The sequence below is a fragment of the Alosa alosa genome, chromosome 5, assembly GCF_017589495.1.
Source record: "Alosa alosa isolate M-15738 ecotype Scorff River chromosome 5, AALO_Geno_1.1, whole genome shotgun sequence".
Classification (NCBI taxonomy): domain Eukaryota; kingdom Metazoa; phylum Chordata; class Actinopteri; order Clupeiformes; family Clupeidae; genus Alosa; species Alosa alosa.
The window spans coordinates 3779412-3807216 of record NC_063193.1 but is presented as its reverse complement, the minus strand read 5'-3'; the positions used below and the strand labels follow the sequence as shown (position 1 = coordinate 3807216).

The following is a 27805-nucleotide window of genomic DNA, read 5'->3' as shown; positions in this document are numbered from 1 at the left end:
TTTCTTGTTGAAATTGAGCTATTTCAAGGCATCTTACTAAATTCTTTAGATTAAAAAAAAAAGAATATTGGGGCAGCCAGAAAAATAATAAAATTATTAGATAGATAGACAGTCAGATGGCCAAAGTGGATGAGTAGATGGATGAGGTGATTTCCCATCGGTCAAGTGCACAAAAGTCAGGTTGCAGAGGAAAGATGGGTATTTATTTTGGTCAATCATATTTGATGCTCTTTGTAAGCAGGGACAGGAACACTATCAGTGACAAATTACTGGTGATCTGAGAGGGCCAGATTAGAACAGCAACTCTTATTGGTGATCTGAGAGGGCCAGATTAGAACAGCAGCTCTTATTGGTGGTATGAGAGGGTCAGATTAGAACAGCAGCTCTTATTGGTGATCTGAGAGGGCCAGATTAGAACAGCAGCTCTTATTGGTGATCTGAGAGGGCCAGATTAGAACAGCAGCTCTTATTGGTGGTATGAGAGGGCCAGATTGCATGTGCTCTGTGTGAGGGAGGGCTAGCTGTGCTGTGGCAGCAGCAGGCGTGGCGTCTCTCCTGGCTTTACCTTGCTGCTGACGGAGTCGGGGTGCGGTGGGGAGTCTAGGGCATTGATGGTGCGCAGGATGTCATGAGTGATGCTGGTCAGGTGGGACACAGGGTTGGCCACTACGGTCCGGGAGCCGCCCATGCAGGACAGGAGCAGCGGAATGGTGGCAGGAGGCGGAGGGCTAATCACCGCTGAACACACGCTGTCATCCTACAAGGCAAAAAGCAGGGTGGTCAACATTAAGGGTCAAGCTATAGGGGTGTGTGTGTGTGTGTGTCTGTGTGTGATGTACAAATACAGATATTCTCTCCTATTTTAGTATGCTCTCTAGTTTACATCTCAGTCCACAAGTCTACTGAAGTCTAGTTTGAAGTGATCTCCACAGAAAGACTGACAAAAAGAATGTCAAAGAAACCAACAGACAGTTCCAGGTCAAACTACCCTGCCATCTCTGAGAACATTATTTTATTCATCAGCATTGGGTGAAGGGGTGTGTGTGTGTGTTTGTGTTTGTGTGTGTATGTGTTTCTGAAATTGCTAGTCTAAAGCGGTTGCTCACAAAGCTCACTGGCGCCCCCTCTCTGAAGACAATAGCAACTTCCTAAAGAACTAGGTCATATTTTTTCAAACATTTCAAATGACTGCTTATGTGACTACGTCAACTGATGTGTGAAAAAACAGAGCAAGAGAATAAGAGCTTGGGAGTTAGCGGACACTCTTTCAGCAGCTAAATCATCTTTATAGGTGCATATGCCATGTGTGCATGTACCAGTTCATGTGTGTGGCTGTGTGTTTGTGGGGTGTGCGTGGGGCCTGGTGCTGGTCACCTGCTGGGACTCCTGCAGCAGCAGGATGAGCTCCATGTGGACGGAGGCCAGTCCTCCCCCGTGGGAGCCGTGGAGGCTGCAGTAGCTCAGGAAGATGCGCAGCAGCTGCTGGTTCCTCTGCAGCCACTGCCTCCTGCCCTGGGCGGCCACAGCCTCAGCCCCGGATCCGGCCCCGACCCGGCCCGCTGCCGCGCCCCCGGACAAGGCCTCGGCCACAGGGGAGAGGCAGAGGTGGCTGTCCCCGGCCAGCTGCGAGCCCTGCGGGGTGGGGGGGCAGGGGCTGTAGCCGCAGCAGCACTCCAGGGCCTCCACCTCGCGCTGCAGCCACACGGCCAGCTGCTGACGGAGGCGCCCACTGTCCAGAGGGCAGCCGGAGGCCAGCGTGCGCAGCTCGGACGTCAGCAGCTTCAGGCAGGCGCGGAACTTCAGCTGCGCCGCCTGGATGTCGTCGCCAGCCAGTGCCTTGGGAGCGGGGCTGGACACGGCCTCGGAGGGAGCCTGTGCCGGACTGGAGGCAGCCGACGGGTCGGGGAAGGCCCTTGTGCTGGACGACACCGGAGCTTCATCCACCTCTGCCTGCTTTGTCTCACCTTCCTCTTCCTCCTCTTCGTCGTCCTCATCTTTGTCGCTGTCCCACTTCAGGTCCAGGGGCTCGTCCACCATGCTGGCCGATGGCTGGCTCCAGTCCAAGCTCAGCGCTGAGTCGGAGCGGCTCGGATTGAACGAGGACGGCGAATCGCAGGCCGAGCCGAAGCCGTTGAAGAGGGGCTGCGACCAGTCGGGCTCGGTGGCGTTGCTGCTCTGATCGGTGGGCAGCTCGTGGCTAGGGCTGTCCGGCCCAGGGGGGCTGCTGGTCTTGATGGCGCTGGGCAGGCGGGACAGCACCTCCAGGGCCAGCAGTGGGCAGCCCGCCTGCAGGTGAGCGTAGGCAGCGGTGAAGAAGAGGCGGCGCTCCACCAGCGTGACCGAGTCTTCCTCTCGGCCCTCGGCCGTCAGCCTGCCCCGCCTCTCCTGCGAGCCCAGGTGTCGCCGCAGCAACAGGGGATGAGTGCGCAGGTAGGTGTAGAAGTTGAACACTTCTGGGTTACATGGAGACATGGCAACTGGTCCTGAGGAGACAGCGCAATATGAAGACGCATGTTAGACTTTCCAGAAGATTCTTTCCCCCTACCAAACCCCCACCGACCCACCACCCGGGCATGAGTAAGCGTTACGCAAAAGGGTCAAACTGTACCTTGCTGTGCCTTGTGCTCACTGGAACCTGATTGGTCCACTGCTGACGCAGGAGGCTCCAGGAGTGTGTCCAAGGCACGGCTGTAGTGGTCGAGTACCCAGCAGGCCATGCTGCGCAGGAAGGGGTCGGAGTGGGGGGGCATATGAGGGTCCTGACCCAGCACGTGCCTCTGCAGTATGCGCTTGTATGTAGAGGAGATCTCAAACTCGGACTCATAGAGGCGCGTGATGACCAGCGCCAGCTGCAGGTCCTGGAGCTTCTCTATGCACACCTAGAGGCCAGGGAGAACACCAGCCAAAACACGCCCTTTAGGACTACTGAGCAGAAACTGTTGCGGAAAATAACAATTCTGTATTCTTCTTAAGTTCAAAGATGAACGCTTTTTTCAGGAAATGTTTCAACAGATCTGTGGCAGACTTTTCCTCTGTGTGATCATTCAACTCTATGCTCTCCAATCATTACTGAAGATCTCCTGAAATTTCTTGAATTTGTACCTCTGAATAGTGTGTGGAGTGTGTGTGGGAGCAGTGGTCATGTCAACCCAGTGTGACCACTACGTATCCCTGACCTACGTATCCCTGAGGCATCTGCTAAATCCCAATCATGTTACTTTGAGTGGGTGCTTAAAATTGGAGATCAGGAGTTCACACTGGTGTGTGTGTGTGTGTGTGTGTGTGTTCACCTCCACAGCATCCTTGAGGGAGCCTGCGAGGAGGAAGAAGGCAGCAGAGTGCTGGAAGCGTTGTTTCCCTAACAAGGAGAAGGCATTCTTCAGTGCTGCTTTTCTCCAGCGGTCCTCAGTGAAGTTGTGGCTGAAGAACTCCGTCATCTTGGCGTTCTTCTGGGACCTGCAACACCAACCGATAAAACCGTGTTAGTGGCTCCACGAAACCGAAACACACAAGGTATATATATATATTTCAGTGTATGTATGTATTTTATATATACACATATACATACACACACTGCTCAAAATCTGATCTGATCACTGATCAGTACTCTGACACTGTTTGGTTCTGCGCACAAGTAAAACTTTTGAGGCGAGTGTTTTATTTTGCAACAACTGTCAGACACTGTGAATGTAGTTTGAGAATGGAGGAAAGGGTGGAAGGTTTAAGCTGTAAGTGTTCCCTTAATTTTTTTGAGCAGTATATATACCAGTGTGTGTGTGTGTGTGTGTGTGTGTGTGTGTGTGTAAGTGTATCTGATATAAAAAGAGCAGGAGGCGGGCACCTGTAGAGGCCCCACACCACAGCCTTCTTCTTCATGGCGAGATAAAAGAGTGCTGCGTCCAGGGGGTCGTTGTTCCTCTGGAACGTTGCTTTGGCCACCTGCAGGAACACAGCGGGGGGGAGGCCCCGAAGGACGTGAGTCGGCACACTCTATTCAGGTCAGTGTGATTAAAGCCCTCAATGCACTCCACTTAGACAGGCTCGTTATAGAGAAGATGGAGGTGTATCAAAGCACCCTGTGCGTGTCTGTGAGTGTGCCAGTGGGGTTTGATCTAACACACATTTCATCTCAACAAATGAGTTTGCGTTGCACAGCTTGTAAAAGGAGCAGAGGCGTATCATTTAGAAGGAAAGAGAGGCCCAGGGTCCATGAGAGCCCTTGTGAAGTCTTCCACACGCATGCACTCAGCACACTAGCTCACACGCCCCGCAGTGCTACCAAGCGCTCAGCAATGTATGGAAGCTACACCACAGGCATGAAAACAGGCCAGGGGTGTAAAAGGGGAGAAGGGCGCGCAAAGAGGGAAATGGCCGTTTCATAGCAACACAAGCGCGAGTGACCTTGCTGCCAATAGTGCAGCTCCCATGGAGTATCAAGTTGCCCAACACCAGAGATTTATAAAGAAAACAAACTAAAAAATGACTAATTTTTACAACAAAAAAAAATACTTATTATTTCTGGAAGTTACCTTGGCCTTTGGAATTAAAATAGCCCCACATCATCACATACCCTTCACCATACCTAGAGATTGGCATGGTGTTATTTCATGGTGTTAGCCTATTAGCTGGTTTGTTGCTCATTGAGCTCAATGGAAATCAAACCAGCTAATAGGCTAACTGAAATAACACCATGCCAATCTCTAGGTATGGTGAAGGGTATGTGATGATGTGGGGCTATTTTAATTCCAAAGGCCAAGGTAACTTTATCAGGATGCACAGTATTCTGTATCCGTGAAATAAGTGGCCTTTAAAAATAAAAATCTGCCTGTCTCTATGGGAATTTAACATGGGGTGGGAATACTTATGACCCCTGTATTTTAAGGAAGATATTTCCTAATTTTTCAATTAAGGCATTAAGATCAATTTCCAAAAGATGATTTTATATTCCTCTTTTCAGTCAACTTTAGCATGGGTGCCAACACTTTTGGCCATCACTGTAAGTGTGAAGGGGCCCACTTGCACTGTTTGGCAACATGCTTCAGCCTGGCCCTCCTCTCCTCCTCAGTAATCTACATGAGTATTCTTCAAAGCTTTCTTTCTTTCTTTATGCCTGAAGTTATCAGACATTTCTGAAGATTTCATAGGCCTAATGGGCACTTCATAGTAGACTATTAGAATGAGTTGGAATAAGATAAGTCTGAATATTTGTTGGACCAAACCAGGTAATAAATAAACAAACTTGGGTAGGGTAGACTAGGCTTTAATTTGTAAAATTGGTTTTAATAGTTTTAACCTGCAGCATAGGCTACTTACAGATTGTGGCATTGTGCTAGTGTGTTTAACCAACCAGGCCAGGTTTCTTAAAAGACAGCATTACCATGTCAAACACTGCTTTTGTCTCTGAACTCGACAAAACGCATCAGCCCAGTTTAGGAGCATTTAATTCAACTATTTAGTTATTCACATTAGCCTTTGCTATACTGATAAAGTATACCTATCTGCTTCACCTTTTGCCGATCTACATGGCTCAAACTGCACGTATTCTTCATCAAATGAACTCTTTATCTCTGTCCAATACCGCTAACTTTAACAGCCTATGCTACGTTGCTACACCAAGCTCAACGTCTTTTTCTGACAGAAGTTGAAAGTTTCAACTAGCCCACCTGTGACATCAATAAGCATCTCTCCTCACCGGGCTCACATTCCAGCTGACATCAGACGCATATAGTCACAGACAGGGAGTCTATTCCAGCGCAAGCGTTCTGTTCACGTTGCATCCGCGGCAAAATTTAGCTTCCACTGTTTAATAGGCTAAATGCATAGGGGCGGCATTCACATAATCATTGCTGGATCAGACAAGTTTTTAATTAATCTAACAAAGCATCAAGATGCGTTCGCGTCTGATTTGTAAACTCAGTTGTAACCCCATACACCCCCCCCCCCCCACAATATTTTCTCATCGGATCTGCGCGAACTACGTAAGTCCCTATTTTGGATTTAAAACGGTGAATTTCGCCGAAAGGTGAGGAGTTTTCATGACAGTCACTGCTCCCTTATGGTTAAAGGTAGCAGGGTGTGTGATGTAATAAGAAATGCATGCATTTTGAATGAAGCTAATTATTCATCACTACAGCGCCCTTACTGCGTGCTACATGTGCAGCACTCAAAGCTATCGTCATGAAACGCTACGCTAGGCCAAATGGTAAGTACACTCTATAGAAAAGCACGTTGCAAAACTAAAGTAAAAATTAAAATACTGAACACATATCCACCTTTAATTGGAGCACAACAGCATTGAAACTGACAGGATAATAAGTGCCGTCATTCGCAGGCCTACTTTACTACTGTGTGCTGGATTGACAGGATCATAAATGGCATGGTCAGGCCTGCTGAACTACTGTGTGCTGGATTGAGAGGATACTAAATGGCATGGTCAGGCCTACTGGACTACTGGGTGCTGGACTCACCTTCTCTATGCAGCGGCGGAGGCGGGGGGTGCTGCGGAGCCACCAGCCCAGGCCCATGGCCCGGAGCTCTGTCCACGCGGGGTCACCCTTCTGCAGCGCCGGCAGCATGTTCAGCAGCTCCTCCTCGGCCTCCGAGTGGAACGCCCAGGCGTAGTGGCACGTGGAGAGCCCTGCAGAGGGAGAGCAGTCAGATCCCCAAGCAGCATGCTCAGGGTGCCCTACACCAGGGGTTCCCAAACTTTTCCACGACAAGGCCCCCCAAATACCACTAGGTTCTGGCCAGGGACCCCCTTGATGTTTTATTAATTAAACCCATCGACAATACTACAGCAAATGTACAAATACATTAAGCTAATCCTAATAATTATTTTAGCCACAACCACGTCGCGATGGCACATACAGTGTGTAAACATTTATTTGGGGCTTTCTGCTATATGAGAGCCATCACTCTACTATTATTCCCAGTCATTATCATGGGAAATATGTTCAGATATGCATCACATTATTATAATAGCATTGTATAACAACCCTCATAGTATATTTTAAATGTTTCAAATGTATTTATTTCTTGCTTTTATTTTTCCCTCCAACGTGCTGAGGCCCCCTGGGCATCCCCTCGCGGCCCCCACTTTGAAAACCACTGCCCTAAACAGCCCCATGCTCACACCCAGAGCCCAGTGAGCACGCTGTGTTCTATCAGCACTCCCTACCCATCCACTGTTTCAACTGAAGAGTGATAGCAAATAAAACAAGACAGTCGGGAGTGTTTTGTAGAATTGTGAGTGTATGACTGTTAAGTAGTTTGTGTTTGTGTGTGTGTGTGTGTATTTTTATCTGCCCTTAGGCAAGGTGGTTGGGCAGAGCGGGGTCAGTCCTGCGTACCCTGGTGCAGCAGCTGGGCGCGGTGAGCAGGGGGCAACGAGGTCAGCAGGAAGGTGTGCAGACGCACTGCCAGCAGGAACCTCAGGCCACAGTCGTCCAGCGTCTCGCCACCTGTCCCACGGCCCCCACACACAGCAGGACATCAGACACACACACACTTACTCACACACTCACGTCACTCACAAATCCACAAGCTACAGTGCTCAGGACAGTTCAGCTCATGACACAGAAGCTGCAGAAATGGAATGAAAAGCATTTTTGGCATATTCTGTCCAAGGGCACAAAAACCAGAAAGCCAGAGAGTAAATCTCAAAGAGAATACAAACTACCTTGGAAAACTGCCATTCATTCATTTGTAGTTGTTTATCATGTCCTGTAGCATTAGTGAAATACACCTACAACATCTGACTGAGTGATGTTTAAAGAGCCCTGGCAAACCTGCTGACCACTCCTGATGCTTACCCTGGGCCTTGCCTTGGCTCTCTCCGATGTCTGTGCGTGTGGATGCCACGGTGTCGGCCAGGGCCATGAGGGACATCTGCTCCATGCGCGTGAGGCCCGGGAGGCTGGCCTGCAGCAGGTAGCTGGACAGCACTTGGGCGTGCTCCGGCCCGAACGCCGTGGGCCCGTACTGCGACAGGTCGATCACTTTGGCCTTTTCGCCATCCTCGTCGTCGTCTTGGAACGGGTCGGGCGGCTCGTCGGCGCTGGAGGGCATCCCAGGGGACTGGAAGAGCTGCTCGTAGGCGCTGGGCGGGTTGCTGCGGGGGCCGGGGCCGCGTCCGCTGTCGGGCCCCGCGCTGACTGGCTCCTCTGTGGCGCCGCCGGAGGAGTCGTGGTCGGCGGCCAGCAGCGCGTAGAGCGGAAGAGGCGGGATGGACTCGATCTCGGCGTAGTCGGACGCGGCCTCGGGCCGCTGGAACAGCTTGGCGTCCCGCGAGGTGCCCCCCCCGCCCGCGCTGAAGGTCCGGGAGCGCTGCCGACCGCTCGCGCCGGCCGAGCCCTCCTCCCCCTTCAGCACCACCCCCTCGCCGGCCACACACTTGACCAGGTGTGAGAGGATGGCCTTGGCGCGCCGCACGCGGCCCAGGTCCATGAGCTCCAGCAGCTGGACGGGGTGGTACTGGGGCAGCGTGGGGGACAGATGGTGGGCCGCCTCGAACAGGCCGCTGTCCTCCAGCTGGGCCGGGAGCTCCGGTCCACCGCGCTTTCCCCCGGCGCCGCTCAGCTTCTGCGCCAGGCTGGTCAGGGAGCGCGTCAGGGGCTGCCTGGAGGTCACAGGGGAGGCCGTGTGGCTGTCCTGCTTGGCGGCGGCCAGTAGAGAGCTGACGCTGCCGGAGTCCGTCCCCCTGGACACGCTGGCGGAGCGGGCGGGGGCGGGCGGCTGCCACTGGGAGTAAACGTGCATCTCGCAGTCCATGCCCACCACCAGGATGCCGTCCCGCACCCAGGACAGGGACACCGGGACGGGCAGCGAGCCCTCCACCGACGACACCAGGTCCACTGCCCGCAGGAGAACCAGCCGGGAGGCATCCCACGCCCCGTCCCTGCCCCCGTCGGAGAGGCCCAGCTCAGGCGGCTTGACCAGGAGAGGGCCGTACATGTGCAGCCTGGAGCCAACGCCCACGGTGAGGATGTGGGAGCCGTCCTCTCTGGACACCCAGTCTAGGTGGACAGTACTCCGGCCGCTGAACGGGCACTCGTCACCGCCGCCATGCTTGCCATTGGCCAGCCCGGTGGACAGCCTTCTGTCCCAGCTAGCCTCGCTGGGACTGTCCAGCTGGAGCGTCTGCTCCAGCACCCACTGGGAGCCTCCTGTGGACTCGCACTGGAAAATGCTCACGAGGAGCGGAGAGTCCTTCGGCTGGTCCCCCTGAGAGCCAGTGGAGTCACGGTAGGCCACCACCACCCGGCTAGTGTGGCAGCAGCAGACAGCAACTGGTTCGCTGGAGACGCTGAACGCGCTGCTATTGGCTGAGCCCTCCTCCACCAAGAGAGGCCACTCCTCCCACACGTACTCCGACTGATTTTCCACCAGGGGCTGGGGCGCGAGGCCGCACCTCCAGAAGCGCACCTGGGCGTCCGAGCAGGAGGTGGCCAGCAGGTAGGGCGCTCGGCCGGCAGGCTGAAGAGATGAGGAGCTCAAGTGACCTGGAAGGACAGAAACACCACAAGAGTCAGGAGTCATTGCCAAGGTCAGTTAACCGACACATTCCACCCCACATGAAATCTTCACACATTTATTCAATTATCTGGCACCCACACTGTCCAGCAGCCACCAGACACATCAAGAGCAACAGAAGTAGGCTTTGCTATTAGAGATGCACCGATATGGAATTTTAGGGCCGATAACGATAACCGATATTTATTGGTTTGTTGTGGCCGATACCGATACGATAACCGATAATATTGAAAAAAAAATTGTGAAAAGTGATTTGGGGAAAGCATTTAATAAGCATAATTTTATTGCAGTAATTTTACCTACCACCAAATGATGGACAGAACTCATAATAGTCCTCAATAGTACGGCAGTCAACAACATATCAGTAGCCTAGCCCTACAGTATGTGTGGCTCCTTTAAGTGAACCTGACGTCAGTGAATTGCGAGTGAGTGGCTAGAGAGTATGAATTGTTTTAAATTTAGGACTAAACTGTATCTTATGTCCGTCTACTCTGTTGCGCACAACCTGCTACAGCAGAAAGGAAAGGGGTCAGCCCCGAAGGTTTTAATAACTTATTATGATGACTGGAACTGAAGCAGGAATGGTTAGCATATTTCTAGGTAGTAATACAAAACCCAAGCTAACGTAATGCAAATATAGTACTAAAATACAACTTAGAACTAGGCCTACTTATGTACTCGTCCCACTAACGAGTTTGCTTATTTGTTTCCCCAACCAGTGCGGTAAAGTGCAAACACACCAGCACAAGACGGCTCTGGATAGGGCTGAGCTCCGCTCTGGTAAGGTTTAATGGCGGATCATTCACGAGACGATTTTGAGATGCACAGATTCCCAAATGAACGCATATCCACAGATTTTGTTAGAGTGGTGAAATACATTCCCACCGCTGACATTATATTGAGGAAAAAGTATAGCCAACCAAGCTCAAGTAACTCAGTGTAGCCAGACGGACCTTACGTGAGGGCCTAAATTAGGACTTTAAAAATATCGGGCGCAAATTATCGGCCAGAATTCTGTTATCGGACCGATAATAATATTTTCATTTTTTCACTTATCGGCCAATAATATATCGGCCGCTGATATATCGTGCATCCCTATTTGCTATGCTATGGGTTGGCAGCTAAACTTTTCTATCTATCTAACTAATTAATTCTTACAGAGTCGTAAATTGTGAGTATGTTTATGGTTATTGTTATTATTCTGTTAAATTTAATTTGGTCTGTAACTAACGTTTTTACACACACACACACACACACACATGTATAATGCTAACGTTATGTTAATTGATGTCATTGTAAATACCTTGCGACAAAAATGTTTGCTAAGAACCATAAATATCACACAACAGACACCGACACCATAATGTGAGATATGCCCATAATGTTATCGGACAGGCAGCATGTGACCCAAGTTCCAGTAACTCTGAGTCACATAATCTGTCAAGACCGAGCCCTCCACACAGTCCTGCCTAGTTGGCCTCTTCTCCTCTGGGTGTCTCATTTGTCAGGTTGCCAGGCTCAGCACCTTGACAGAGGACACTGCGTGCCAGCGGGTCGGCACAGGTCATTAAAAACAAACTGACCAATTAGGTCTGACCGGCAGGAGTCAAACCAGAAGGGCCTGCCGCTCACACTGATGCTACGCGTCCACCTCCCTCTCCGCAGGAGAGCAAACAGGTGCGTCCGGCCGCTCACCTGCCGCAGGTGTGACTCTGATGACCTCCACGCCGGCAGGCAGCTCCAGCTCCTGGCTGAAGACGCGCACGCTGTGGAGAGCCAGACGGCAGGCGCCGTGCAGGCCGCAGGGGCTCCCTCCGCTCCGCTGAGGCTGTCCAGGAGAGGACAGCTGCCCAAAGCTCAACCCAGAGCCACTCTGGTCTGGGCCAGAAGGAGTGGACGCTTCACCTGCAACCGACAGAAAAGGGAACGATATCAATGCCAGGACACAGTAGATGCTCGGAGAGTACTAAGGAGCAGGTGAGAATGCAGGTGTTTTAAGACCAGGCGAGTATATGAAAACATGCATGGCATGGACACAGCAGTGGCCTAGGGGGAACTCTACAGTGGACATGGGGGCTGAATGGGCAGTCATACCTGAGGAGACCGGTTCAGCGGAGAGTTGGAGGAGCCACATGTGCAGCAGGGACCGCCTGGTGGGTGTGGCTTCCATCACCACTAAGAAAAACCTGGCAGAGAACACAGACTGGCCACAGGCTGCAACACAGATGGAGGAGAACATGAAGACACAACTAACAACTAACAACTAGCAGCACTCAGAGAACACACACCTCTGCCAAGGCCACATACTTTAGCTTTGTTTACTAGGGTGAATGAGGCCATCCTTAAAAATATTTTCGTTTGCCGTAACCCGACCGACCCTGTCAATTTAGAACCGACCCAAATATTTATTTTTTTTCCCCTTTTAGTCCGACCGACTTGCCGGTTGTAAACTTGCGTTAATACCGACCGATTGTTTTTTTTACTCCCAATACAACCAATACAAATGCAATAAAATACTATTTATTTTAGTAGGCCTAAGTATTGTGAATATAAATTGCCTACATGCAAACGTAGACTCACTTAAATAAAACCCTGTGGCGTCATCTCTACACCACTGGTTTTACGCATGGCACACTATGGCCTATACGCTTCGTTTCATTCACACAAACTGATAACGCTTTTACTTGGCACAAAGTTCTGGAAGAACTGTGCCCAGATCTTTTCCCATCCCTTCTCCCCCCTAGTCTAACGGTGACCGTGTCGAAGTATTGAAATTGGTTGTGGTCTATTCAGCAGTTCTCAAAATATGGGTCCGCAACGTGGAGACTGCTGGTCCGCAGAGTCGTGGAGTGAAATTAGGCCCGGTACTTCATCTGATAATTTGCTGCACAGTTGATCAAGAAACCGCGGACCGACAAAAAAAGAAAACAAACGTTTCTGCTATCGATGCCATTAAACATGGAGCCATACAATAAAGTGGTGGTATGAGCATTCATTCAATGCGCGTCTGCGCGAGAGAAACTGAAACTAATCGATAACATTGATCAAAGCTCCACTTCAACCTGTTGGAAGGCTATTTATTTATTTAACGACAATTAATAGAATGACGTTTTTTGGAACTTCCATAGAAACAGAGCAGAGACTGTATAATACACTGTATAGCATTGAGTGTTGTAGTCAAATTTCAATATAACGTGGCCAAAAGCTATTGTAGCCTTCTTTCTGGGTACATGTAGATGAGCCCTATGACCTTAAAGTCTGCCATGACCGGGCCTCAGGTCAAAGAAGTTTGAGAAAGGCTGGTCTATACAGTATAACCTGCATCAGAATGAGGTTTGCAATGGTGCGCCTAAAGGCACGGGTCGAAGACCCAGTCAGTTACGTCACGATATGCACATTTGTGTAAATTCATACCTACATAATTACCATGACCAAAATTGTACTTTTTTTTTTTACTTTGAATCTTGAAAAAAAAAAAAAAATATTGACCTACCTACCGTCCCATTTTTATTTATTTTTTTGGCTGTTACTGCAAACAAGAATATTTTTAAGGATGGCCTGAATGCTAATTTGTGTATTCACTAGAAAGTGTAATGGCCTGTGCTACACCTCCAAGGCCTGTGCTACACCTCCAAGTTTCATGCAAATCAGACTGGTAGTTTTTGTATAATCCTGCTGGAAAACAGTTACAATCTCATTGCTAGTGGTTACAAACCAGCTAACACCTACAGTCTGTAGTCCTAACAACATCCGCACAAGCTACAGCCACAAAATCAGTTCAAGTGCCTTTGTTTTAGACTGCAATGTCCTAACTGACCCGGACGCAGTGCAGCGCTGCAAGCCCAGATGCAGCGCCACACTTTGAGCAGACCTTTTGACGGACGCCCCGTTTCTATTTTACTTGGTGTTGTTCGCATTGCTCTGCTATTTTGAATGAGAAATATGGTGCTACAAAATTTAACCGGGACATTCAATGCAGACAAAGAGCATTCAATGCAACAGAGTTGCTCGCTGCTCAGATTCTGTTAGGACTAGGTGTATAACATCATGGTAGCACCAAAATCTGCGCTGCCTTGTATCTGTGTGTGTTTGTACACGTGTTTGCAGTCTGAAACTTGAAAGTTCTTTGTCAAGGAGGAATGAACAACATGGGGCTTTTAAATGATGTATGTGCTGAACTGAGTTTCTTCATGCTATTGTTCTGACACAGGGAGTTTCAAAGAGAATGTCACAGTAACTTCCAGAAGGCCCCCTACCCGAGTCTGTAGGTGGTGCCTCCTGTGCTTCTCCATCGGGCCTCTGGCTCCCCAAGATCAGGTCCTCCTCGAACACGTGCAGCAGTTGAGTCTGCTTCCCCTGCTGAGGACAAAGCATGGCACAGGGCCCGCAGCGCTCAGTAAAACAGCAGGAACATGTCTGTCTGTCTGTCTGTCTGTCTGTCTGTCTGTCTGTCTGTCTGTCTGTCTGTCTGTCTGTCTGTCTGTCTGTCTGTCTGTTAACACAGTTTCCCCCTAAATATCTTTCATTGGGATTGCTGATTGTTTTTCCACAGTGGAAATCACCCAATTAGTTCTAACTAGCACTTTCTAATGTACTTTGCAAGTGTTTCCTGAGCCTAATAGTAGCGAGTCAGAGTTGTTACGTACAAAGTCTGTGATCACGTCCAGCTCAATGATGCAGCCTGGGCGGGCGGTGGACTGCTGACTGATGATGTTAAAAGCTTCCCCTACAGATTTCTGGGAAGAGGAAAGAAAAAGGAATTTAGCATTCCTCAGCAGAAAGCACAGGACAGAAAGTGACAAAAACAGCATAACATAGCTCATAATATGTTCTGGATTGGCAATCAAAAGAAAAGACACTCACAGAATTTTCTGGATTGGAGACTTCACTAAGTAACTTCTTGGCTTCAATGACAGCTTGATACAAGCGCAGAGAATGACCATCATTTGCCACAAAACAGGCACTGGGGGAGCTGCCATACTCGCCTTTAAAAGAGACAGAGGATCATTAGAATGGTGAAACACTCATGTGTATGATGGTTAGACTGACACAGCATGGTCTAAGGGCTAAAAGTGATGACAGGCGCCACAGAGCTAAGCTATACTCATAGCTGCCTGCAACAACAACAATAATCAGGATTCCCAGACAGCAACGTGGCAGAATGAACACAAAACATTACTGCAGCAAAGGCATTAGGGCTGGGAACCCAAATGCTAGAATGGAGTAGATGTGATAAGGAACAGGAGCCGGGAGCAGGAACAGTGGCCAGCAGCGCTGCTCACACAGTGGCTCATTCATCAGCACTGACGTCAGCCGCAGCCCCCACACATGCCCACTCACTGGACGCAGCTGCTGCGGCTACTCTACTTACCCAGGCAGTTGCTGGGGATGAGCGTGGGGAGCCAGGCCACGTTGGCGAAAGCCGAGGCGTGGAGAGAGTTGACCCTGGCCAGCTCGGACACGCCGCCGGAGAAGGAGAGCGGGCCCACGGGCTCCACGCGCCACAGGATGAGCTCGCTGTAGATGGCGTTGGGGTCCTGCGGCACGGCGCCAGTCGAGCCCCTGCTGTGGCGTCCGGCGGAGGAGGGGGAGGAGGAGAGCGCGTTGACCGGGCCGGCGGCCGCAGGGGTCGGCGAGCGCAGGGCGTTGTGGTGCGAGGTGGTCAGCAGCAGCGGCAGCAGCGAGTGGCAGGCCAGGTGGTTGAGGTGGAAGCGGTGGCCGCAGTAGCGCGAGCGGTGCGACACGCTGAGCACCGTGGAGAAGGCCGAGTCCTCGGCGAAGCTGACCGCCCACTGGTTGAGCGAGCCGTCAGCGTGCTTGGAGATCATGAGCACGCTGGGCGTGAAGATGCTGAGGCGCAGGCCACCGGAGCCCGCCGCTGACCCTGACGCTGACCCCTTGCCCTGGTGGCCGAAGCAGGAGATGAGGGAGGAGGAGCGGGGCAGGCCGCCGCCGGATGGACGCTGCTGCTGCTGCTGACGGCCCTGCTGGATGGCCAGGTCCACGTTCTTGTTGCAGGCGTACATGACCACGCTGCGGCTCAGCGAGTTGGCGTCGCCCGTCGGGAACGCCACGGGGATGCGGGACACAAATGACACCTGTCAATCAAATACACTGGTCAGGCATCAAGGCACTTTAAAACCAAAATCAACAGAACAAGGCATGTCTGTGAATGTATTGTATTTGTGTGTAAGAATGTGGGGCAAGAGGGCCCAAGTATGTCTGTGCAAATAGTCCATTTACATACAGCACGGTCAATACAATATGCAAAAGACATATTCCAGTAATATTCTAATAAAGAGAGTGACAAACAAATATATACAGTCCTTATACCATTGCCCCAAAACATTTTGCACAGACTTTTGCTCGGGTGGGGTGGGGTTATTACAGGTAGCTGAAGAACACATAGTTCTGTGTGTGTGTGTGTGTGTGTGTGGTCCAGTCCCCACCTGAGCCTGGCGGAACATCCCAGGCTGGTACTCGTCTAGCCAGTCGGTGTGCCAGACGAGCAGCGAGCCGTCGGTGGGGTGGATGCTGAAGAGCATGTCTGCGCTCCTGTTCCAGTCCTCCAGCAGCAGCTCCACCTGCTGCTCCACGGCCGCCACGTCCATCCCGGCCTCCAACTGTGGCGGCGACTGACCGCCATTCCCAGAGCCGTCCTCCAGAAACACGGCGTCTGCAACGAAAGGTTCCCCAGTGAGTTGCGCAGAGACCAAATGATGGATACGTTAACAGAGCATGTTCTGCCAATGACAACAGCATGTTTCATTTGAGCACACTGCTGATTTAGGCTCAGCTGTGGGCAACACTGACAGCAATCCCAGCACAGACAGGCCCTGATCCCTGATTTATCAGCAGTGCGGCTGCTGCTCCAGAACCCATTTGCACGCGTGGTGACGGCAGATGAAATAGAGGCGCCTGATCAAGGCCGCTGTCAGAGGGCCAGTTAAACAGAGCTGTGGCTCTGTGGCGTAGGTGAGAGATGACCTTCTCACACACACCAGGGATTAAAGTGAAAAAAAATCGTTTGACTGAACTTTTTTCAGGCCATAAGTCATACGTTGTTCATATCTACCTATAGAGATAGCACCCCTTTTGCGGTCGCTATTGATTTTTAATGTACAAAAAGATGCAAACAGCGAAGTAAAGGGAGTATTCGCCTTATTCACACGGCGGCCATTGTTTAAACCAAAACGAGGCTACAGGGTACACTTACTATAATTAATGCCACCTACAGGTGAATGCATAGAACATAACAATCCTATGGTTTGTGTACCCTGTAGCCTTGTTTTAGCCGCCAATGGCCGCCATGTGAATAAGGCGAATTGAGTGTTCTTGATTGAGATTGAGTTTTCCTGATGAACAAAAATATATTTTAGTACCATCCCTGACCATTGCTGATTAGCCATTGCTGTTCTTTTCTACTGCAGCAATATTGTAGAAAGGCTTTAACACACTCTTATTTAATTACTTCAGGCCAAAAGTGTTTAAAGGGGAGATTTTTTTCTTGTTAATATGCAATTCAACACCAAGTAAAATCTATAAAATCAAGTTTGCAAGACTTCACATTTCCTCATCAAAGTAACGAATCAGAACATTCTAGATATTGTTCATATTTCCATTTGTTGCCTCATCCGCATTTAATGAAAACATGGTAATTTTGAGTTTTACAGACAACTCAGTTTTCCTATGAGCAGTCTCTCAGTCTGTGTGTGCTCATGCAGGAGGTCTGCGCATTTGATAACGACAATCTGGAGACGGTGCTTTTGTCCTCAGCAACAGATTGTATAAGGTTGACAAGAGGTTGCGATAGATATAGCCATAGATAAACGTAGCCTACCTCTGTCGTGGTGGCTAGTTGCACCAGGTAAGGAAGATGTCCTGAAGTGCACAAACGTTAACCTTATGGCGGTCTTCTGATTGGTGGCGTGCTAAAAAACGCTTTTCCTATTGCATCCATAAATAATTTTTCTTGCAGCGAACCGGCGCAAAAGCAAAACCCCCCTGGCACTTTAATTTCTTTACACCATGGCTTGTTAGTTCTCCCCCGTTTCCAACAGCTGCCCATCTCCATTTATTTTTTAACTTTTGACACCTGCCTTGCCTTCCTTTAGCAACAACGCATCCATGACAGCTAGTGGCCTTGCCAAATAGACGCACACAAATCATGACGCTAATATCCGAGGTTCTGGTAGGCCTACTGGTTATGGTTTTGTGTTATAAATTAATAATATTTTATAGCAACGTTTTAAGTTGACTATTTTAATTGTATGGTTATTTTGTGTCAACAAAAAACAAAACAAAACAAAAACACTTTGCACTTTAAGATAATAACCTGTAACAGGTGATTTGTCAGGTGACTGTTTGATTGGTGTGTGTGTATGTGCCTTGTCTCCTTGCTGTCTTCATGTCTGAAGAAGGGCATTCAGCCCGAAACGTCACATGTGGTGATTAAAATCTTTTTTATAAGGAGTTTCCAGTGTGCGGACTAACGTCATTTTTTATTTTTTGTCAACATACACTCACAACCTACTGTCGTTAAAAGTGAGGCCTAAGCAAAATAGGCTACAAGGCTGTCTGTGCGTCAATCAACAACCACCTCAACAGTTCGCGATGATGACCGTGATATTATTATTTTTTTTATGCTAACACGCTCAGTCAAAACCTTCCGTCGCAAATTGTGAAAAACATTGTCATAACAGACGGGATAATAAATTGCATAGGCTACGGTTTATATTGTGTCGCTTTACACATAATTAGTTGCATTGATTAAAAACTGTAACAATAATAGTAGCCTACATCGGGTGGCATTGCAGGCTGTTCTGTCATAGGTGACACCCAAAATGAATGACCTCCCCTGACAAGAGTTCGCGATAGTAAGAAATTGTCTACATTGATGCACGGAAAGAACACAGCCTACGTTTCTTCTCCGAATTCGCACATAGAGCTCACAATATCATATCCAAAAAAGTTAAACGGATTGGCCCACCTTATCAGCGGTCTCTAATGTGTCACTATAATCCAACTTTTAGACCGTTATAGTCCTCCATACGTGTTCTTTTTTTTTAAGCAAACGCCCGAGACAAGTGTGTAGCTACAACATAAACAAAGCGAAACTCATGGCTATGGGCTACCTTCTTGAGCGGTCACTGATTGAGACACAGAAAGTTCTCAAGAACACCATTAGGTCTTTAAACATTTACCATCACACACATTAATTCGTCAGACCTAATATTTGTAGTTGCCTTAAAAAAGGAAAAGCAAAGGTGATAGGGGAGAAGACTATTTTTTTTCTCATCGGATCTGCATCGATCTCAAATATGACATTTCTAAAATCAAATTGACGGAAATCCGTCCTACGACGGAGAACTTTAATCCTTGACACACACACAGGCAGCAGCTAGGACAGCAAGAAGATGTCGGGCGGGGAGGGGGGTATAGAGAGGAGAAGGGTGTTGGCTGTGAGGGAGATGTGAGTGTAACGGGGCATGTGAGAGCACATGTGTGGTTCTCCGGTTCTGCGTGTGTTAGGTGTTAGTCCCGTACCAGCGATTCTGCGTGTGTTAGATGTTAGTGGCGTACCAGCGGTGTTGTCGGCGGCAGCAGGGGCCAGGCTGGGGCTGTCCTGAGCGCTGCGGAGCATCTGCAGCAGCACCTCCATGGCTAGAGTGAACTGCAGCTCCTTGTTGTTGAGCCAGTGCACTGTGAAGGGCCCGCCCGGCTCCTCCTCGTCTGTGCCATTCAGCGACGAGATGGAGGGCAGCAGCGGGATATCTGACGCACACACACACACACACACACACAGTAGCAGTATTTACATTAGTGAATACAAATGATTAGGACTCCTGTAAAGTAAATATTTGCCACAATACCAAAGCTCTCTCTCTCTCTCGTGCTGCCTGGTTTAAAAAACAAGGCTGATTAAATGGGCAGAAAGAAATTCTGGAATTTTGGAGCATGTGTGTGTGTGGCATGTGTGGCGCGCGTGTGTGTGTGTGTGTGTGTACACTATGCACATCTATGGATGCGTATTGCTGTATTTCTGTACTGTTGAAACGGATGTGACACAATGTGGTAGTTATTTGTGGCAGGTGTGTGTTGTGGTTTTGAGGTTAGTGCGTCACCTGTGGCCGGGTTGATGCTGGCGGCGATGTGGAAGTGGCAGAGTGCGTTGGCGCGGGGCTGGATGGGCTTGTGGCTGTAGTGTTTGCCCTGCTGCTGGGGAAGCAGGCTGGTGTGGGCAAGAATGCCACGCTGAGAACCCCCCCACGACTCCTGCAGGTTGAGCTGACACACACACACACAGTTCCATTACAGTGATCTAATCAGCACTTTATCATCTCAGCATGTGATGGGGTGATGAGATCGGCTCAACCTTTACCTCCAGTGGATTTGGTGATTTGCCATTAGCTGGGAGCTTCTTGTCCCTGGCCAGCCGGTTGGGGTCACCGTAGTTCTGGTGGTTGCCAGGGTTATTGTGCTTGAGTCCAGACAGCAGGCAGTCACTTGGCAACAGTGTCTCCGCCCAGAGACGACACACACTGTCCTTGCAGCAGGTCAAGAGCACATTGCACACCGCACCCCTGAGGGAAGAGAACATGCACGCGCGCACACACACACAAAATTAATTTGACAATCATACACACACACAAAGTAATGTGGCCATTCAAATATTCTCATTCCATCTAGTAAATGAGCAGCATAAAAGAGCATCTATTCACATCTCTTAACTGGCAAACATGACTACTGCTTCAGATATGAAAGAGCTCACAAGACACATACACAACTTCCTGTCTAACATTATCCTGTGTGTGTGTGTGTGTGTGTGTGTGTGTGTATGTGCTAAGCTGTACATAACTTGATGTGCTGTCCTTTTTTTTGTAAAACACACACCACAAATACCAATGAGGCAAAAGAAACCTATTAAAACAAGGGTAACGTCCCTTCTGTAGACATTCAAACAAAACAGAGAGCTACTGTAGCTCGCTACTCCCTCCCATGCAAATGAAACTCTCCCAAACGTGCATCTCGTCAGTGATTTGCTAGAACAGTTTGTTATGTTTTCATGGGCTTTTTACAATGTATTCGGGGCACAGGCAGCTAGCGGATGTTGAGGTGATGCTAGCTGTATGTGACAAAACATGTTTTAGCTTAGAAACCATGTTACATCGCTTATAGCACCTTTAAGAAAAAGTTCAATAAGTGACATCAGATCAAAAAAAAGACATCCAATCCTAAAGTAGAATGACTTGCTGTTTTGCTGCTCTGATGAAGTCATGGTCATGCCATGCGGTGGCCTCTGTACCTTGGCATGTACTTGCTGGTCTTCCTCCAGGAGAAGCCGGTGACTGACCGGGGGTGGGCCAGGTAGATGAAGGAGAAGTCCAGCCCACCCAGGGAGCTCTGCTCAGGTGGGGTGAAGAGCTTGCCAGCATCCCACTGCCAGCTGCTGGTACCGTACCACACCTTCACTAAGCAGTCATTCTGAAAACATCCACTCACATGAGCATCTTAACCTAAAGCACTTGGTACCATACCACACCTTCACTAAGCAGTCATCCTGAAAAACATCCACTCACATGAGCATCTTAACCTAAAGCACTTGCACAGGCATAGACACCGAATGCAAAATAAACTTGTATCACTTAGCTGGATCATAACATGCATCAAACAGAAATTTTCATTTAATCCAAAAGTGAATGCAAATTTCAGGTGATCAATGTTTGTGAGCTTTTACCTGACCAGCTGTGGCAAAGAATTCTCCTCCAGGTGAGAACTTCAGGAAGCGAGTAGGGGAGGCCGTCCTGTCCAACACAAACACATAAGAATGAGACACATATTCATTTGTCATATAAAATAAAGATGCATATTCAACAACTTCACTTTTCTAGAGAGCCTAACAACTAACAAAGTGACTTATAACAGATTTTGAACACAACCTACAGACACTAATTCTACAGTTAAAGCACAGAAAACAGTTGTGAGAGAAATACTTCTCACTTGTATGGGAATAATTGCATTTATTCCTAGAGAATTGCTTAACATGGACAGCACATATGTTCCTTCTCTGGACAGAGCAGCCCAGCTTTTGCAGCATCAGTCCAAGCACATGAGGGCCAGTATGGGCGGAGGCCCCTGACCAATCCATGGACCAGCAGATAGTTCAAGTCGCAGCAGACCAACACCTACTTGCACTGCCAGATGCACCTCCACGTGTTGTGGCCTTCAGTGCTGGAGCTGGACACCTCCTCGGCCGCCCCACAGGTGTAGCTCTCATTCGACCACAGCTGCAGGCTACTGGAGCCTGTGAGGAGTTGCATACCTGCACCCAGAAAAGCAAATACTCACAACAAAGCACTAGATTTTAGGTAGTGTCCGAATGGGACACTTCCTGTTTTAGCCTCTATGAAACGTAGCTTCTAAGACGTGAGAGAAAAATCAATCCTGTGTTCTACCTGCAGGGTTCCATGCCAGGTTGTGTGCAATTGACTGCAATACAAACTGCCCGCTCTTCTGCCATTGGTAGCCAAATTTCTGCTGGTGGAACACACACAAACACACACACGCTTTACTGCATCAAGTGATACAAAGAAGTCACATAAGAGTACAAGCCTTAGAACATGTGCTTGAGGGGTTTCATATAGAACTTTAGACACTCACAGTTTGAGTTTTCTCTGGGTTCAGCAGGGGAATTGGCTCAAACACACACACGATGTTTCCATAGGAGGCTGCTATCTGTTGGCATCAGGGAGAGTTCAAACATTTACTTGGAGGCAGATCATCAGTAAATACTCATGGGAAATGCTTCCCATCACACGATACTGTAATGATTCAGTTTGATCTGTCCTTGAGTCAAAAGATCATGTTACACAAGCTTTTCCAGGTTAAGCTTCCATTTCTATTAGATAAAGAGACTACATCATTAAGGATCTTTCAACACACACACACACACACAGAGAGAGAGAGAGACACACAGACACTAACACACCACCAAGGTACCTCCTGTAGTTATCTGTTCTCTCTGCAGCATTATTGTGTGTACATCCGTCAGTACTTCAGCTGTACATAATATTCATAATAATACTTTCAATCACAATTCCATTGTTTAAGACCCTTATTAAACCTGCTTTGCTTTTTCTATTTCACTACACTGAGAAGGGAAATTGTTTCACCATGGTTTCTTTTTAAGAAACTGCTAACTGAAAATCTCATCCAAGGTCAAATCTCATTTCACTTACATCCGTAAATTAGATTTTCCCTCTGAGGTGATCATTATCAGTAAATTATACATTCCGAGGAGGTACTTAGGCAGCAAATATTGTCAAACTGGTCTCCCTCTTCCCCAACTGTTCGAAGCTCATCCATTTTACTCACAAAGCATAATACTATGTAAAGCATGCTATGTTTTCTGCCCAACACTTGCTGTTTGGCAGACTTTTCAATAAGCAGCTTCTTCAAGTGGTGTATACAGTCAAAGCCTCACTACAACCTGAACAGGAACATTTAAATCCATCTGAACAGGAACATTTAAATCCATCTAAACAGCCATTTAGTGCTGCACTAAACAGCATTATTGTTGAAAAAAATATTCTAATCAGAAAAAGAGGAGTACTAGTCATCCCGACAGATGCTGCAGTCTCAGACAAGTGACTCACAATGACCACTCAGATACACACACTCTTCTCCATAGTGAGCTCGCCTAACAGCTCAGCTCGGTGACACAGAAAGGGAACACCACTTATTTTAAGATGATGGTTCAGCTGTCTGTTAGCTCCTAGAAAACTCACATTGTGTCACCAGCTCTCCCAGGCAAGAGGAATTGTGCTAACCATGACTTCTAAGACTGTCTGTGTAAGCTTGACAACAGTAAAAGGTTGTCCAAGCCTAAGTGGACAGAAACGGCTTAGCACAATGCTGAGCCATATTTAGCTGTAACAGAATGAGGACCTAGGACCTAGTCAAGGAAGAAAGCAGGAGCTTCACAAAAACAACTGGAAGCAGGCCAAGTCTCCTCAAGCATATGCGAGCAAACACATAGGCACGCGTCTCTAGAGTTACCACTGTTTAGCTGTGAAGTCTACAGGGGCTTCAGATTCAACAACATGAATCAACTTGGAACAGAGCACATGCGTGCGCCACACACACACATTGGGGAAAATATATCTTTTCTGACAGATATTGCGATTTGCAATATCATTTTTGAATGTCAATTAATTGATTCAGTTCAATATTCCAAATGTCTCCTTAATTGTGCCACCCTTGATAGGTGAGCACGCCCAGTGCACAAGAAGCACAGTAACCCCGACCAACGGTGAAGCTCACCAATCAGAATTTCTGTGACATAGTCAAGAAGTATGAAATGAATATAAAAAAAGTCACATTAACTGCACGATTATTTGTAGCTTTCGCGATTAGGTAATTGCATTGGTTCATATTGCGATTGTGATAATTGCAGATAATTGTGATAATTGCAGAGATAATTGTGATAATTGCAGATAATTGTGATAATTGCAGATAATTGTGATAATTGCAGATAATTGTGATAATTGCAGATAATTGTGATAATTGCAGATAATTGTGATAATTGCAGATAATTGTGATAATTGCAGATAATTGTGATAATTGCAGATAATTGTGATAATTGCAGATAATTGTGATAATTGCAGATAATTGTGATAATTGCAGATAATTGTGATAATTGCAGATAATTGTGATAATTGCAGATAATTGTGATAATTGCAGATAATTGTGATAATTGCAGATAATTGTGATAATTGCAGATAATTGTGATAATTGCAGATAATTGTGATAATTGCAGATAATTGTGATAATTGCAGATAATTGTGATAATTGCAGATAATTGTGATAATTGCAGATAATTGTGATAATTGCAGATAATTGTGATAATTGCAGATAATTGTGATAATTGCAGATAATTGTGATAATTGCAGATAATTGTGATAATTGCAGATAAGCACACACACACACCTGCACACCGCACACACACACACACACCGCACACACACGCACACACACACGCGCACACACTTCAACTCAACAACCTGCTCCTCCTGTCTGCTGTGGTCAGGAGGAGACAATGGGTGGATGCCAAGGAGAGACGGTTCTTACCTGGCCGCCCTGCTGAGAGCAGTCCACACAGCCCACCTGGATGTTTCCGTGCTTGGCTCCTGGAATGATTTGAAGCCTCTCAAAGTCACTGCCCAGAATCACTATGTCACAGCCGGAGGCGTAGGCCTGTAGTACACAACAGTCACAGCAACTGTCTTATTTATGAACAGAAGCTTTACAAGGAATACAGCTCATCAGCATGTGTCTAGGAAAAGTCTAACAAAGGAAGCCATGATGTTCTTCTTCTCTTATCGTGTTCTAGCTGCTGTGCTACATCATGCTGAGATTGCTCTAAAGGCTGAGCTACAGGACATGCAATAATCACTGTTCATGCAGCTACAGTAAAAACTCCCACAACACAGTAAGTGGCAATGTTCAAGAGAAATACTTCATAGACAACATGGAAATAGCACATACAATGTAAGTGTAAACGGCACCCTTCCTTCAAAGTAATCAAACACTTCTTTATTCAAACCTTCCTCGGAGATAGATAGATAGATAGATAGATAGATAGATAGATAGATAGATACTTTATTGATCCTCAAGGGGAAATTCAAGGGTCTCAGTAGCATACAGACATAACACACAACATGCACCCACAGCAGAAATGGTAAACATTAGTATAGTATAAACATATAACTAAACTCCACTGTACAATAAAGACAGTAGAAGATAAGATAAGAAACTAACAAAACTAAATACACTATATAAGATGCAGGGTGGTGGAGAATGAAACAGAGTTGTGACAACAGGGATGTGTGACAGGGCATCCGAGACATGCTGAGTGAGCACCATCTCACACACAGCCCAACCCAGCAGGCCAAGGGCACACGAACAAGCATTCCCATTACTGATCTGGACCGGTGTTAAGCAATGCCCTTGAAACATGGCTGATCAAATTAGCTCTTGTATTCATTTGATATGTATGAACCTAGTGGTGGGAGAGTGCTGTTTTTTTACTATAGTCTTAGCGATGCATCGCAGCTTGTTCAACAAAATTTGTAGTAAATGACTATAATAACTATACTGCTTTATGTAGCTTCTTTTTCTCACACCCTCCTCCCTCCAACATACACAAGGGGAAAATATTGTGTATCCCAACACACCGGCCAGCCTCAGAGGTATCCTACATCTTTAGCTCAACTGAAACTGGATCCATTTCAGAGAGAGCAGGACAGGGGAAGAGGCTGCTCTCCAATAGGTTCTGATCTGAGTAATCTAGAAACACTGCATTCAGAAATAGGGCCAGGTTCGGTTGCACAGGAGACCAGCGCCCGAGCTCTCTGTCACTTTTCACCACATTCCCGCCTGTCTCAGCAAAAGTGGACTGAGGCAGAGCTGTAACTGTTCCTAAAGCATAACAGTGCTGAAACAAGACTTACCGTGAAAGGCACATTGTTCAGGCTGCCCACAGAAAAGCAGTTGTCCCCAGGGTTCACTGCCCCAGTCAGTACCTGATGCAGATTCATGGTCCTTGCAGTACCCCTTTATTCCAAACTAGGTCTCGAACCTGGTATGATCAGGTGGAGAGGCATGGTCCGAAGAAAGTGTAAGCTAACACTGTCACAAACGCGTCAAGGCCTTCAACCTGAAACACCAAACAAGCACACTGGTTGGTTTAGCACTCGACATGTACGGTAAGTAACGTTAGCTTGCAGAATTAACCTCGTTCTGTCAGATTTATTGTTAAAAATGTCACCACTGCGGGATGTTCCCGATGGATTATTAAGATTATAGTCTCTGCTGCAGATGTGTACAATCCTGTCTGAAGACATACTAACATTACCATTTTAAAACTCAATGTTAGTCGTCCATAACTCTCCTACGTTGGTAACTGGCTCAAGTTAGCCCACTAGCGTGGGATGCTGTGCTCTACACAGTACGTACGTAGGCACTAGGCAGCGAGCTATTTGGCAAATGCTCTCAGTACAAAATCAAATGGGGGAAACTAAATATGACAGTTGTCACTATGTAAAGGTCCTTATCGATCTACAAATGAAACACATAACTTATATAAAATGCCTGACCTAAACCCCCTGCATTAACAACCAAACAATAAAATAGGTGAACAAGTTCCGTGTGTCACTCACGTGATGCGAATGGTCGGAAATAAGTTGCAGACAAGTTAACGTTAGCTCGAAAGCTAGGCAACATATCCTTACACGTAGGCAAAGTAAACTTGCTCGAACCATGGAAACTTTATCGTGCTGACCCTTCCCATAACATGAAAAGTTGACGAATTTGGGGGACTACTAACCTCATTTAAAAGAACATAAATTGCAACAGCTCAATTTGCTTGCTAACAGATATTGAGGGACGTTTGCAGCAAATGTAGTTGCCTCCAAACATTCCATCCATTTAGCTAGCTTTAGCCAAAATCCTTTCGGTTGCACAACCTCTAATTACATCTAAATTACATGTTCTTAGGACATTGAAGTCATAATCTAACACAACGTATATTTTCTAATTTACATTAAGTTACCTCAGCCACCTTCTCGACATTTAAAGGATAACGTTACAACACATGATAACATGACATTCCGACAACCAGTTGGTTTCCTATGCTAAACGGCTAACTAGCTAAACTTAGCTGACTAAACAGACAGCTGCCTAGCAGTACATACCTATTCCAGTGTCTACCTGAAACAGGTTACTTTTCATTCTTACCTTTTAAATGCGTCAGGTTTTGTATCGATCTTAGACCACATTTTTCAAAATAGCAATGACACAGACCTGCCGACAGATTCAGCTAACCAGCCAAGCTTTGGTTGTACTGCAACTGTATCTGGCTATATGATAGCTGATGTTTTGCACTGTACGACAGTTCCATGCGCAATGCACCCTGGTTCTTGTGGTTTATCTATTTAGCTGTCATTTCTGCTCAGTCTCCTCTCTTTCATGGTAGACCACTAGTCCAGGCAAATCAAGGTCTGACCTAAAACTAATTGCAACAGAATTTATTTTCACATTGTCATATTTCAATTGGTGATCTAAACACCATAAAAGTCCATGCACATCGTGTTGGTGGAAATATATATATTTTTTTTTAATGCATCATGCTTCAGCAAATACTGACAAAACTGTAATTAGAATGTTGTAGAATAGAGGTTCTCAAACTATTCCAACCCATGCTCCCCCAAAACGG

The 27805-nt window shown here is 47.4% G+C and overlaps 1 protein-coding gene across 6 annotated transcripts in view; it reads right to left on the bottom strand.

Annotated features, from left to right (window-relative positions):
* The window catches only part of dmxl1 (Dmx-like 1), a 41268-nt gene extending 13792 nt beyond the window's left edge, over positions 1–27476 (bottom strand). For 2 of the 6 annotated variants that reach the window (XM_048242650.1, XM_048242655.1), the window contains exons 1-26: positions 27328–27476; positions 26043–26248; positions 24661–24786; positions 22192–22266; positions 21987–22068; positions 21721–21853; positions 21269–21335; positions 20837–21015; positions 19913–20114; positions 19656–19818; positions 19114–19305; positions 15981–16207; positions 14903–15629; positions 14395–14516; positions 14178–14267; positions 13788–13890; positions 11626–11745; positions 11227–11436; positions 7812–9500; positions 7350–7460; positions 6468–6637; positions 3842–3939; positions 3291–3456; positions 2609–2879; positions 1375–2483; positions 566–757 (exon numbers count right to left, since the gene is read on the bottom strand). In XM_048242650.1, coding sequence (XP_048098607.1) covers positions 566–757; positions 1375–2483; positions 2609–2879; positions 3291–3456; positions 3842–3939; positions 6468–6637; positions 7350–7460; positions 7812–9500; positions 11227–11436; positions 11626–11745; positions 13788–13890; positions 14178–14267; positions 14395–14516; positions 14903–15629; positions 15981–16207; positions 19114–19305; positions 19656–19818; positions 19913–20114; positions 20837–21015; positions 21269–21335; positions 21721–21853; positions 21987–22068; positions 22192–22266; positions 24661–24786; positions 26043–26129 — 6711 coding nt within the window. In that variant the 5' untranslated portion in view covers positions 26130–26248; positions 27328–27476. Of the gene's footprint in view, positions 1–565; positions 758–1374; positions 2484–2608; positions 2880–3290; positions 3457–3841; positions 3940–6467; positions 6638–7349; positions 7461–7811; positions 9501–11226; positions 11437–11625; positions 11746–13787; positions 13891–14177; positions 14268–14394; positions 14517–14902; positions 15630–15980; positions 16208–19113; positions 19306–19655; positions 19819–19912; positions 20115–20836; positions 21016–21268; positions 21336–21720; positions 21854–21986; positions 22069–22191; positions 22267–24660; positions 24787–26042; positions 26249–26446; positions 26528–27327 lie in introns of those variants that run through there. The other 4 variants (XM_048242653.1, XM_048242656.1, XM_048242654.1 and 1 more) reach the window with 3 other exon arrangements.
* Between the last annotated feature and the right edge of the window lie 329 nt (positions 27477–27805).